Source organism: Perissodus microlepis, chromosome 9, assembly GCF_051167445.1.
Source record: "Perissodus microlepis isolate ML-2025 ecotype Zambia chromosome 9, ASM5116744v1, whole genome shotgun sequence".
Lineage (NCBI taxonomy): Eukaryota > Metazoa > Chordata > Actinopteri > Cichliformes > Cichlidae > Perissodus > Perissodus microlepis.
Genome location: NC_140469.1, coordinates 18,296,543 through 18,310,926, shown reverse-complemented (window position 1 = coordinate 18,310,926; position 14,384 = coordinate 18,296,543). Strand labels below are relative to the sequence as shown.

Genomic DNA, 14,384 nt, shown 5'->3' with positions numbered 1-14,384 from the left:
GGTCAGGTAAATACACGGCCCTCAAGGGGGAAGTAAAGCTCCAGAGGCTGTTGGCAATAAAAAGAAATGGGATTTGATAAGAAGGTGAGAACTTGGATAAAATCTAGGGCTCAATCTAAGGTGGATATTTTATTAAGTTTCAAGATGGTAAACATATAGTCATGTAAGGGGTAATAATCATAGTTTTCACTGGATGTTTTTTTTCCTCTGTAAGCTGTGCCTTTAACACCTCCCCTCTCTGTTCTGTCATCAGTCTTTTAAGCACCATCTGTACCACTTCCATGAAGTTGCATGTACATGTTTACACTTAGCCCCTAAGGTAAACTGAACCACATTTGCACTGATATACATCATCACACCGCGCCCAAACACTTCAGGGCTACTCCCTGTGCAGAGGAGTACTTCAGTCCAAACCAACCATGATGGGTTTAACATGTGATGTGTCCAGACTTGGAAAATGAACTGATAAAGCGATAAGACAATGAAAGCTTGTATGCAGTGGTAACCACATCCAGACATTCTACAATCTACAAGGAGACTTTTTGGTTTGCTCTCTGGACAGCAAGTGCTTTAAATGAAAGAATGTGCTTTCAGCTGCTCCATTATTTCCCATGAGGTCATCAAAGTGGATGGATTCACATGGTATGCCAGATGCAACCATCACATTTACCCACACTTATGACCTCCTGAAGCTGGGTTTGTGTCTCCTTTCAGGGTCTCGTGAGGCTCATGAGGCAATGTGTTGACTATACCACAGCATACTTTAGTATATTAAATGCAAAATTAGAGTAAATGTGAAAACATTAATTTTTCAGTATTTTTTTCAGTATTCAGGTTTTTTTTAATTGAATTAGACAATAAGTTAAAAAATAGTTTGCTGAGTTTCAAAATAAAGTCACTCATATCTGTCAGAAAAAAGGAAGAACATTTTGCAGAAATATTTTCAGTAAAGTAAATCAGTGTTGCCAATATTCAGTACAGAAAGAAGGAAAACCTTTCAAGTAAAAATGACACATCGATCTTCATTTAGCTAGAATTCTACAGTGCAGTGCACAAGTTCTTTTAATGGGGCACAAACCAAATGGAAATGTAATTAAAAAATCACAAATAAAACCTTGACTGACTCAGGGTAGAAAACAATGTAACTTACACTGCAGAAACATGATTATTAGCACCAGTAGTAACTTTTGAAGCAATACGCAAGTTCAGTCACATTTTACCTGAAACACAATTTTATACACAATGGTCATCTGCACAACCTCACACAGTAGAGCTAATTGCTAGCAAATCAACCAGGGTGGATGAATGATGGTTACCATGACAGAGCAATGAAAATCATGACAATCTACAGCATAGACGATTTCTTGAAAGATTTTGGTTTTGAATCAAAAAATGAAGCAGTAATGTGACAGAAATCCTTACCCTGCTAGCTTGGTTTTTGTTTCAATTTGTGTATCAAAACTGTTAATTGCCTTTGTTACTTCCCTGGCCTCTCTATTCTCTGTCTGACAGAGGTTATTTGAATGCAACTTTTTCAAGATTTTAAAGCAACTGCTTTAAAAAAAGAATCGCATCAGAAGAACAGCTTGTGCACAAAACTTCAAATCACACAACCAAACAAAAACCAAAAAAAAATTGGATGAAAAAAAGCGAAGCGTGGTTGAAAGACTTGACATCATAAGGCCGTCAGGTAGTTCAAGGATCAATAAAGGACACTGCAATATAGCGGGTGCCGCCGGTTGTGGGTAGGCCTTCATGCAGGTGAGTCAGTCGTCCCGGGTGCATGAAGCTCCAGCCTTTCCTCGGTGATTCTATGCTACAGTTATACCGATGGAAACGGCAACCCCCTCCCTAAAAAAGTACATTGGATTTATAATTGTGAAATAAATCACTGGGTTAACAATACTCATCAGACAGATTATCTAATTGGAAAGCTTAAAATAAAATCTACATTTAAAAAAAATATAACAGCTATAATATTAGTGTGACTTATGCCCCATAATACAAGTCCTTACCTGAAAGTCTATGCCTTTGTTATTGAGAGCAATGTTGATAGTGAAGGTAGAGGAGTCATGGTGGGGCCTCAGGTAGGCTTGTCTCTCAGGAGTGTATTTTACAACAAAGTTCATTAAAGCATAACCCTGTGACAAAAGGATAGAAATGCATTGGCTGACAATACTGATGTTACCTTCAAATAAAGAATTATGCTGAGGACATAAGTTGCAATATGTTTCACCATTACAATATGGTAATACTATTCTAATATGTGAACCTGTCCACCAGTATTACTTTATTATTATAAGGTTAGTATCACTTTAAAATCTGTATAAAAAAATTTAAAATGCATGGATATCAATTTTATTGCTAGCAAGTTCTGATAGTGTTTCCAGTATAATATTATAGTATTCCTACTAGACATACATACAAAGGCATATGTATGTTTCCTACTACAGTTTTTAGGGCCACTGAAGATTGGTGAAAAAAATGAGGGACAGGGAATCGTCTCAGAAATTTGCCACTTTAATCTTGAAGATTTGCCTTTTTTTTCCTCATAAATAAATGCACCTTATTGTCTTTCTGATCTTCAGCGGCCCTAAAACGGTATCATAGTTTTCCCTAGTTTCTGGGTACTTATTACCAAATGACTTAAATTTCAGTGTCACATTAAATTATTATAAACACTGTTGACACAAGAGATTAGTTGGATTACTAAGGTGTAATAACTGAAATTTTCCATATTGGCACCTTTTTCTTTCCACCTTACTACCCCATTATTACCATTATTACCACAATATTAACGAGTGGTAATGGGAAATTCTACCAATTTGTCATCCAATGGAAAATTTGTCATCAGTTGTTAAGATTCACATCAGAATCACAAACATAAACATGAATAGCAGGTCAGCAGCTCATTATATGATTAAACTTTTCTGCTGTTATAACTCAGCTTTTTCTAGAAAAAGGTCAGATTCACACAAACCTTTGTGTAATAGCCAGAGAAAACTTTTAACGTGACAGGTGATATGAACTCTCGGATGAAATGCAGCCACTCTTTCTCAAACCCAATTTGCTTCATGTGAATGTCATCCGTCGGCACAGTCTCATAGCCTCCAGCAATCCGCTTGTCCTGAGAAAAAGGAGAGAAACAGAGTACGATGCAGTGTGACTAACGATGGAACAAATGACCCACTATCCTCAAAGTGTGTGTCCACAGTTTTCAAAGTGATGGTGATTGTGATGATGTGCATGTGTTATTATTATTTTTAAACCACAGGCTGTTCTGTTGTCTGCCTGTATGAGACTTAATGACCCATCCAGCTCAGTCGTCTCTCAAACAGAGTCAAAGTATTTGTACAAAATGTAATCTCCCTGGCCAACTTTGAGCCACTGGGAATTAGACACCATTAAACTAAAACACAGCTGGGGTTTTTTGGTTGTATTCAAATGGCCAACCTTGTGATGACAGCACTAAAATCATTTTTTACTATATGCATTAATCATAGTTGCATGTGTGTAACTTTCTGTGTCATACCAAAACATAACTTTGACATTTAAAAGCTAGCAAGCTAACCAAGAATAGTCTGATACTTGTTACATCTGGATGCCATTTAATCCACAAACAGTGAAAGAGTGCTTAAAAGTATCAGCAATAGTTAACTCAGTTAATTTATGTAAACTTTTGGGGTAATTTCAAAAATCTAAATTTCTACTGTATAATTTTAAAAAAATCAATAAACCTTTTAGTCATGCTAGTGGTGTTAGCAAATGGTAGCATGCCCTCACACTATTGTTGTGAGCTAAAGCTGGTGCTGCGCATAACCAGCCATAACCAGCTTCACTAACAGGCTTTTTAATCATTATTAATGATAGGAAGAGTGTCTTCTTGTTTCTGGCAACATGCAATGGGTATTTGTCATTATATAACATAAATGAAACCGTCAGTTGATGAATTTAAAGTACACTGGTTGTATTTAGCCCTAAAAAAGTTTAAGATGTTAAGCAAGATAAAGCAGACATATCAAACTATAAGTACATTTCAGTTTTCCCAGCACATCTGTTATGCTAACTAAATTAACTTAGGCTACGTTCACACTGCAGGTCTTGATGCTCAATTCCGATTTTTTGATCAAATCCGATTTTTTGTCTGCTTGTTCACACTACAAATAAAATGTGACAGCAAACGCGCTCTAGTGTGAACCCTCAAAACGGCCCGCATGCGCAAAAAAAGACGTCACACACAACGCGCTCTGTTTAGACCCAGACCAAACAGTATTGTTTGACTGATGGCCCTTAATATAAAGACTTGTTTCGGACTTTACGTTTCCCAATTTTGCTTTAAGTTATAAAGTTATTTTGTTATTTACATATGGCCTAATAATTATCCTTATTGCTGTTTTAGAGAGGAGCGGTGCTTCAAAGGATCGTTGCAGATTTCTGTCAGAATCTGCAAATTACACAGTACAAATAAAATGTTCACGTTTCTCCAACGTTGTCTTCCCAACAGTTTCACTAACATCTACACTGGATGGCCAGGAAGCGTTCACGATGTCTTCTCCAGCGCTGATAATTGGTGTCTGTCTTGTGTCAGTGACGTAAAAGACGGATTTAATGTGACATGACCATTCAAACAGCAGTCGCTTTCTAAAACATCAGATATGTATCGGATTCAGTACCACATATGAAAGTGACCCAGGTTGGATTTGAAAATATCGGATCTGTGCCGTTCACACTGTCATACCATGATCGGATATGGGTCGCATAGGCTCAAAAAAAGTCAGATTTGATGCGCTTTCGCCTGCAGTGTGAACGTAGCCTTAATCTTTGCCATCTTCTTTCTTATCATAGTGCTGAATTTTTACTTTCTATACTTTTGGATACATTTAATGTATTTTTTGTCCCTGTGGTGAAGAGGTCAGTGGTTGCATCTCAGTGCCTGGCCTCTCTAATAAATAACCTTTGCTTTTTGGCTCATACTTCTAAACTGAATCCAGTACCACTGATATTTTGTTATGCTTGTCACCTTATTAAAATGTGTAAACATAAAACACAGAAAGAATAAGAAGAGCGCTGTGCCTGTAGTGTGACGATTACACTTAGCACTTTATGTTCAGTGAAACTGAGCTAACAATACACACCTGGTGTTTGCCTCCAGACCATGAACCGTAATGCTCCATCTCCTCGACTAGTTCATCACAAGCCTTCTCTGAAAAGACTGCGAACCAGAACACATCTGGACATGGCTATAAAACACACGCACACACACATTGACACACAAAAAGAGGCTGCTGAGAATAGACTTGAATAACACCTTCACGTTGAGCTCTAGTAACTGTAATGTAATACCCAGATATGGTAAAACCAGATGTTGGGATTTTTTTTGCTGCGACATTATGTCATCCCATTTCCCCCCTCGGTCTGTATCAGTATGTTGAAGACATACAGATACACATGTATACATACAAACCTGCTCCAAGTAGTTGTCAGTGAAAATTCGAGTGTAGTTTGAGTGGATATATTTCTCTTTCCAATCCTGCAAGCAGAAAGTACTTCAAATTAGTGCCCATTTTTTGAACTGTTTTCTGACCTGCATACCTCACAGAGCTAATCTCATCTCCCACAGGGCAGATCCCAGCTTGTCAAATACAGTAGTAAATCATCAGCCAGGAGCCTTATCACACCAAAGTCATTATTCCAAAATTGTCTCACATTTGTGATCGTTCCATTATTGTTAATAGCCTTTACAGGTGGCTGTTGTTTATCTCAGCTATTCAGAAAAAAAAGCTTTTTTGTGGTTGAAGGATAATGAGAGATCATAATGACTTACCACAGGGTTTTCAAATATCTGCCACAAGTCATTGTTGTAATGAGAAATGTTATAATTGGCTGTGGAAATGAGCCTCCCAAATTCGTGACGGTTGGTTATGTACATGAAGACTCCCTGCAGCAAGCAAGAGAAAGTTGAGTAAGTTTCATAAAAGTTCGAGAAGCAAAAGACTTCTGATGTTCCACAAGCAAGATTTACTTGTCTACATAATCATCATGCATGCAGTATTAGAACACATGAATACTCATGAGTAGTTATCACTGGCAATAAAACTGACAAGCTGATACTTGTGGCAAACTACTAAAAGCTTCATTTGCACAAAACTGAGAATATAGTTGGATTTAAGTGTGCTTAAACACACTGAAATCATTACTGAACTCTATGTTCAAACAGACGCAGATGTCATATAAATAATCTTAGATTATTTATGGGTGTTGGGGGAGGGTCCTAGAGAGTTGGGAACTGGATAACATGGGGCAGGAGAGGAGTGGGGGAACAGGAACAGAGGGGTGCTGGGGAGGTCGGGACAAAGCAAATCCAGGAATTATATTCCCTCTAAAGTGAAGCATGGGGAGGGAGATGTGTAGGAGTGGTTTGGACTTACTATCAGACTAGGCTTTGTGCTTGATGAAGATGAATGAAAAATTAAGGATAGTTTTGCAATCTCTTTGCACAAGATTCCAAATTGCTAATGTACAAATGCATTCTGTGACAAACTGTGATTTGCACCAGATGTTTAGCATGACTGCGCGAAAAAATAGTTTGAGCCTAGTCTGAGATTAGTCAGTGTGTTTAGAAAGAGCAGCTGGTAACGTGTGCGTGATGTAGGGTTTGGTTGTTTAGGGTAAAGCATCAGGACAGGGGAACTGCTCACTGTGTGAACTAACTCTCCGAGCTTTTGTCTCCTCCGTGATCTCCTCTTTCGAAGCAATCATAAAAACATAAAAGAATATGAGTCTTTCTCTGTCTGACTGAGATCATTTTACTTTTAGACCTAAAGTTATCACAAGCAAAAAGTCAACATCAATTTCCGAAAAGTTACCAGTCATCTTAATTTCTTATGCAACAAGTAGGCAACTCAGTACGAATTTATTAAGAATTTGTAACTGCGCATTTTCAAAAAACAAAACCTCCAATACTAAATTCAGTATAAGGGAAAATGTATTTCTGTACCTAAAACTATGCATGCTACATGGCTTAGATTGGTTTCTGAGTGCTAACCCATTGGAAATGGATGTTTCAGAAAGCAGAGTAGTCAAAACAAATGGAAACCTTTGGGGGCCTGAGCATATGGAATGATTCCGGAGAAGGGGAGTCTTTTTCTCTGTGACTGGTCTAAAATAAAGGAGAAGCATCATGTAAATAAGGTGACATTAGTGAATTCAAAATAAAAAACAGGGTGACAGAGGAAGTACATATGTCACATACATAGGAATTCAGGAGGAGAGGAAACACGCCTGCATGAAAAAGAAGCAAGATTCCCTCTGAAGCTGATGTTTTTGTAGGTTAACATGGGAGCAATGCATGCTGGGGGAGCAGGCCAAGCAAACCAGACAACATACACTGTGTTTGAATCAGACACCGCAGCTGCCAAGTCCAAGTGACGCAAAGCAAGACTAGGTAACAAGTTCACAAGTGAAAAGAAAAAAAAAACCCCACAAGAGACAAGACCCTTTCTGTCTGGTAGCCAGCCAGGCATCGGTTGTACTGACTGTGCTCAAGACGTAAGGTTAAAAGAAAGTAAAGGATGATGGGATACAAGTGTAGCAGAGAACCTCGCACGACCAAAGAGACACTGTAAACACAGGACGGTCATGCCTTGCTGACGAAGACACTCATACATACAAACACTGATACTTGCCAGTCTTTGGTTTCCGTTGAGCTGTTGACTTTTGTTAGTAGCAAATTCATTGCTTAACCAAACTAACTATTATAAATATACCTAAAGTTAGTATGACCTTATACATTCTTATTGCTAAATTAATCTTAATATATTACAAACAGTAGTGCTAATAGAGGAATCCTTAAAGATGATGGTTGTGCCTTCTTACCATTTCTCTGGCATTTCTACATAAAGCCATATCTGGGTCCAGTTTTTCCAGAACAAAGTAGTTCCTTTCTTTCAGTTCATTCCTTAAGGCACTGCCCTTGACAAGGTATACATGTGCCATGTAAGGAATGTTCCACACACCCCTAGAAACAACAAGACATAAAGACGGGAAGTGCTTATTTTGTATTAATCCAGTATGTATGTATGTAAGAATGCATTCTTAAAGTGTGCAGTAGTGAACTGTGTGGTAGAAAAGAAAAAAAGCTCAGCATATTCATTTAGAATCTTTTGACACTTACATAACAACCATTTATTTTCTGCATGCTGTCAATCTGAGTTCCAACTGTTGTGGGTGTTTCCGTGCAATCTTAGAGCAAATCTAACTTACTAACTTACTTTTAAGCAAAGTCAGTCAGAAATAAAAGTTTAACTTAGTGTTTTTCTCATCAAATCACTTTTCTGACTGTTCACATAGGCCTTCTAAGTTAGCAGGTCTTATTTTTTGTGGCTAAACATGAAGGAAAATAGTTCCAGCACAACGGTGCAAGATTTATTCATAGTTACGGACATGCTCAGAGATCCAGTACCCACATTTGCTTTGTGAACCATGAAATGCAAAGCCATAACTTTGTTTACCCTTATTGCTCTTGTGACTTACACGCGTTTTCTCTGCACAATGTCAACATAATCTTCAGATCGGGCGTAATACCCATCCAGACTCAAGGCTCCCCAGAAGTTGGACCACAGCTTGCTGTGACGAGTGACAAGGGGGCCAATTATTTTTCTGTTGGAAAGTGAGAGACGGAGTGAAGAGATGGTAACTCTGCCAGGGCAGTTAAAACTCAGTGAAATCTCCCAAGCAGGCAGCCACCTATTGCACCGGACCACTTGCCACTGGGGTAAGGCCTCTATCTAAAGTCTCAACCTCTAGCTGGATAGTATACTTTATATTACACTGCAAAGTCAGAAACAGATCACAGAAAACCACGATTCGAGCCACACCAGTACGTCATGCTGGACTCAATTCAAAGAAGTGTACTTTCTTTCTGTTAAATAAACTGGGAAAAAGTTTGCAAAATAACACCACCATAAATCACAGTGTGGGTTCGTATATATACTGCAGTATGCTAATGGTAAACTTTCTTGGTTGAGATAAATTGGACTTTTGCTCCCACAACCTCTGTGCCAGCTGAGAATTCCCATGCCGTCTTTAAATATCCGTAAACGTCTTCCACTTTGCATGCCGCCAGTCACAATACCATGCCACGGCTACAGTGACATCTAGTTTATGGGAAGGTTTCTTTAAGATCGTGAGCTGCAGAAGGGCAAAAAGAGGTTGAATGTTTGTTTTTTGTATAATGCAAAGTGGCATTTCTGAGTTAGTTCAATAGACTCTTTTGCTGTATCCATGTGGCCAGAGAAAAACAGGAAGCCAACGCAGCCTATTTTAAAACTTTAATTCACTCAGCTGTAATGTTCCTGTGGTTTTGCCACTTGCGGGATAAACTAAATGGTTCAATGATCACAACAGCTACCAAGAAGGTCCAAACAGGCTCAGTTGTGGCTTCTATTCCAGTTACTGTGTGATTACCTGTTTTGCTCAATGAGGAGCTTCAGTGTCTGTCTGTTGGTCAGCATGACATCAGAATCTATGCTGAAGTAGTAGTCGCATGTGGCATCCTGACGGCAAAGATCCCTAATGAAATTAAAACACAGACATGGCGGAGAAAATGATTTTTTGTTTTCCAACCCAGAGCTGATTACGGTCAATAAAAGGCTTGGAATTAATCACTGTCACGGCTTTAGATTTATCAGCGTCAAAGTATAAGGTGTAATTTTCAATGGTGGAGTCTGACTCTTGCTATCTTTAAACCTCCAGTGGATAAGGAGATTTCAGAAAATTAGAGACTCCTAATAAACCTAAGACTTCTTCATTACAGGGCTGTGCTGACCAATGCTTCCCGGCATGCTGTGCCTAAATGTTTTGGTCCAAATAAAGCTGCAGTTTACACCTGTGTGTGTGTGTTTGTGAATCCTTACACATTGCCGAGGATTTTAAATCAGTCACAATGCAGCCTGGAAAAAAAATAAGTCAATGAATTTAATTTAGCAACATTTACAACCTTCTTGAGGACAGTCTCAGTCTCCATCAGATGTTTGTAGATGCTTATGACACCTGCTAAACTATGAGAAGACATTTTGGATTGGTCCTCCTTAAATAATTGTTTTCCTTCTACAACAATTCCTTTATGATGAATTGTAGATAGATGTGAAGAGTTCAGACTTAGTTGTAGAAATCCATAATGTCAGAAGGAAAATGGAATTGCATGCTAAAAATCAAGCACGCCCAAATATAAAGTATGGCAGAGGGAGCATTATGTTTGGGGCTGCTTTTCAAAAATAGGGTCTAAGGCTTCACAGATAGAGGAAGGAAATAATTAAAAATAAAATTTAAAAAATCAAAAACATTAGAATGGCTGAAAATTAAGAAAATTCATATTTTTGAATTACCAAGTTGCTGGCCTTAGCCTGACTGGGATGCTGAAGAGGGTTGACAGTTACAATAAAACATACCCTGCCTTGTCATCCTTTAGAACGATAATTTACAAAATAAACATTATGTTATAGTTAAAAAACTTTAGACTTTAGAGCATGAACCCATTAAGAAAGAGCTTACTAAGACTTAAATAACTCGACTTTATTTTCTGTAATAGGAGTGGACCCCTACTACCATCTTTTATCTAAAAGCAATTATATTGATAGAGAGGGGAAGCTCTACAGCCCACATTTCCAGTTTCCTTAGCACCTTTTCCCAGGTTTGACTGTGAATGATATTCAGAAGCAAAAACTACAACTGTTTGCCTGTTATTAGCTTAGTCATATTATGTTTATCTGTAAATCTGTGATTTAGCTGAACCTAAGACCACGTTTTATGAGTAATCAATACAGAAAGACTACAAAGCAGCACCACAGGTGTATTTGTCTCTCTGGTTATTCTTAATACAGACCTTGCCTGCACTGAATTATTCATGCTTCTAGCAACAAAGATGACTGTTTTCCCAAACAGAAACCATGAAAACCCGTTTAGAGGTTTTGAAAGTATTGCATGGTTAATCAAAGTCAGAAAACACCATAGCCTTTATAATCATTCAAAAATTCTAAGAAACTTCAGATTCTGAGAAATGATACATTTATAATAGTTATACATACATTGCCATATTCCTGGCCTCTCCTTGGCTCAAATTTTCTTCTGGTCCCACAACTTTGAAACTGTGGAACACATTCCTGTTCTCTTCCCAGAACCTCTGGATGTGCTTCTCGTGGTAAACCTCCTGAGCAGGGAACCAATATTAATGGATTAACAGAGACACCACATACTGTGTAAGGAGCCATGTAGAGATCTAGGAAGGAAAAAAAACTGCACATGCAGCTGCATATACTCACGTTGTTGTGGACAAAAAGTTTGAGTTTATCCTTTGGGTAATCCAGGGTCAGCAGTCGCTGAAAGAATTCAGGAAGAAATGGAGTTGGCTGCTCAATGAATACTCCAACCAGCACATTTGGATACTCCTGTTTAGATTCGAAAGAAAGACATATTGTTTAGATTTCATAAAAGTGTCCCTGGCAATGGAAGACTTGTTTAAAATAAATCATGGATGATTTTGACATTTCATTTCTCACATAAGCAAACCATGAAGCCAATACATCTGTCACTGCATTAACTCTATTTTCTTGATTTTACTTTAGAATTGTGCCTTGACTATTGTCTTTGCAGAATTTGGTGCTGGCTTTAACATTTTAAATATGTTGTTAACACATTGCAAAACCCTTTGCATTAATTTCCTGAACATCTTCCATCCTGACCAGCTGATATGTTGTAATCTAATGAAGTGGGTAACCAAAACCACAGTACAAACACGTGCACAAAATGATTCCGCAGAAAGTTGAGGAAATAAAGATAAAATGGAAAAATGAAGCAATAGAGAAGAGAAGAGCAAAGACTTTCCCATGACACTCAGCTCCAGCCCACACAGCTCAGTCTGGACTCTTGATCCTCTTGACCAGTTCATGGCAAAGGTCTGGACCAAGGATGAAAAGAGATCCGAGAAGAACCATCTAATTTGCAAGTTCCGCAATGACTGTGTTTTAGGCATAAGAATGGGAGCTCATCCATCAAGGCAATGTGAGCTTAACTTGTCACAGAAAAGCAGGAGCAGACAGAAACATTGAAACGAAAGCAAAAAGCTACCCTTAGCATTTCTTATAGCAGAGAAAAGCAACACCCAACAGTAGAAACAGTTAAAGAAAAGCAATGAAGTGGCCTGGGTGGGATTGTTTGGTCTTTTGTGGTGTAACTCTCAGTGTCATTGCAGGGCTTAAGTTCAATCTCAAAACACAAGTACACTAAAAACCAACAAGTACCTCCTCCAAACTGGGTTTACCCCACAAGAAAGGCCTGGACAGTATGACCAAACTTTCCACATGACCTGAGCTCCCACCAGTTTCTGTCCCACATAAACAAAGGGGCACAGTGGAATGAAATGTCCTTTCTAATGTGCCTATTATTGAGAAGGAGCAGTGTTTTCTTCATTCACTGTGGAAGGTCACCAATAGCAACTTTCACAGTGATGCCTTTCATGTAGCTTGGTTTGTACTGAATCGGCTCCAGTTAAACTATTGAAGTGTATCCATGCAGCATGTAGGATTACAGCAATTTTATTTGTGTAATGTGAAAACATCAATTTTAGTGAACAGTAAAAACACATTTTGCTCTACAATAGACAGATTTTCCTCAAACTATTTTTAAGGTAAAAATAAATAAAGGTGAACTGAGATCTTGTGTTGGTTACAGTGTTCGCCTAGAGGACCCAGAAGTAAAGTTTGGCACCATTCTTGACAGACGTAACCACACAGCAATAGACATTTCCTATTGCCTGCCATTCCTGCCGGCTATACGTTGCCAGCCTGGGTTGAACTCTGTGACAAATTTTCAGTACAACCACTGTAAGTTACTATTGTGGATAAAACCCACAGTGCGGCGCATGCTAAAAGACAGCCTGGTCGACAGTGACACCCCTTTAAATGAGCCCTTCAGAAAACCTCAAAAGCCATATCCTGCACCGCAGATGTGCAGTGCTTCCTCTTGCCCAAGTAGTTCCCCTTGCACTTATGCTCTTTTAAAATGGTCCAGAAATGCAGAATGGGCACATAACCTATTATCGCTGGAAAGACAGTGGAGTACCAACAGAATTGCTTATCTGTTGAAATACGGAAAAAAATCTGGGATCTTCAACTACTGTCTAAACAGTCAGTGATACATGGGTGGTTGATGTTGGGAAATGGGCTGTATGTGTCATCCTTTCCGGAGTCCAGAAGAGAGGCTGAAGAAGAACTTTCCACAGCAGCTATTTCAAAGCAGACTAAAAAAGGATGGCAAGTAGATGGAAAAAAGCAGTCTGGTGCACCTACTTTTAACTGAGAAAAGTCTACGACGTCATCATCACAGTGGCTACAGCCGTGTTCATAGTTCCATGCATTGGGAACATAGTTGGCCAGATAGTTCAAATACATCTGCAAGAAAAAAGCATTCAAAGTAAATAAAAGACTTGAGACAGCTGAGGTCACATTCTTATGATATGTTTGAAAATCCTAACCTGGAATACAACTGTGGACATAAAGATTTATTGTACGACTGTGTCATGACTGGACACATTCACTTGCAGGTCAGACTAAAGGCCACAGAGTGATGTGTCGTCTACAGAAGCCAAGGCTTGGCAACAATGTTATCATTCTTCATAACTTTCAACATATTGTTAGCACAACCATTGCTGCTCTGTATTTAGTGTGAGAACGTGTAATTTCCTGGTTGCTACCGTTTGCCAGTCTGTTATTGCAGACGTTAACACCGTGATCGTGTAGCTGTCACAAAACTCAACTTGGCGAGATAACTGGGAAATAAAATTAACTAATGGTCTGACATCTCGCTAGTCAGCTCACACTGTGATCTCTCATTAAAAGCTTTTCTTTCAGCTGTTGTGCCCTCTGGGAAGAATGACTCAGTAGTTTGGTGGGTTTGGTTCTTTAACAGGGAAGACCAAACATAAGCAGTTGGCCAGAAAATGAGACAGGAGAAGGAAAAGACCAGAAGAAAAATCAACAGAATTATAGCGGGCATCCTGCTTTTTAGTTTCCTCAGCTCTACACCATGATGTAGAATTGAGTGATGGCAAAACCAAAATGAGAGTATTGTAGCTATATTCACTGCCTTTTATGCCTAGGTAACTAGCAAGTATCACATTACTAGTAAGTAGAGTCAACGAACAGAACATCAGCAGCAGTGATGAATGGTTGCTGGATAAAATCTAAAAGTCTAAAAGGCCAACAGAAACTCATTTGCAAATGGCAGGAAAGAGTTTGATAATTACATTCAAGGTTAGTGTCATAGGTCAGGATAATTATCTTAAAAGTATCTGTTCTGTCCGTTAAGTAGGCTACATTAGGTGCGTCCTT

General features: G+C 38.7%; 1 protein-coding gene across 3 annotated transcripts in view; it reads right to left on the bottom strand.

Annotated features, from left to right (window-relative positions):
* Window positions 1-913: 913 nt before the first annotated feature.
* plod2 (procollagen-lysine, 2-oxoglutarate 5-dioxygenase 2) overlaps window positions 914-14,384 on the bottom strand; it is a 34,908-nt gene continuing 21,437 nt past the window's right edge. Inside the window, exons 8-21 of one of the 3 annotated variants that reach the window (XM_084939412.1) lie at window positions 13,344-13,445; window positions 11,319-11,444; window positions 11,085-11,206; window positions 9,466-9,570; window positions 8,533-8,658; window positions 7,876-8,017; window positions 7,097-7,159; window positions 6,699-6,743; window positions 5,825-5,938; window positions 5,465-5,530; window positions 5,136-5,240; window positions 2,981-3,127; window positions 2,016-2,141; window positions 914-1,851 (exon numbers count right to left, since the gene is read on the bottom strand). In XM_084939412.1, coding sequence (XP_084795538.1) covers window positions 1,696-1,851; window positions 2,016-2,141; window positions 2,981-3,127; window positions 5,136-5,240; window positions 5,465-5,530; window positions 5,825-5,938; window positions 6,699-6,743; window positions 7,097-7,159; window positions 7,876-8,017; window positions 8,533-8,658; window positions 9,466-9,570; window positions 11,085-11,206; window positions 11,319-11,444; window positions 13,344-13,445 — 1,545 coding nt within the window. In that variant the 3' untranslated portion in view covers window positions 914-1,695. The remainder of the gene's footprint in view (window positions 1,852-2,015; window positions 2,142-2,980; window positions 3,128-5,135; window positions 5,241-5,464; window positions 5,531-5,824; window positions 5,939-6,698; window positions 6,744-7,096; window positions 7,160-7,875; window positions 8,018-8,532; window positions 8,659-9,465; window positions 9,571-11,084; window positions 11,207-11,318; window positions 11,445-13,343; window positions 13,446-14,384) is intronic. The other 2 variants (XM_084939413.1, XM_084939414.1) reach the window with 2 other exon arrangements.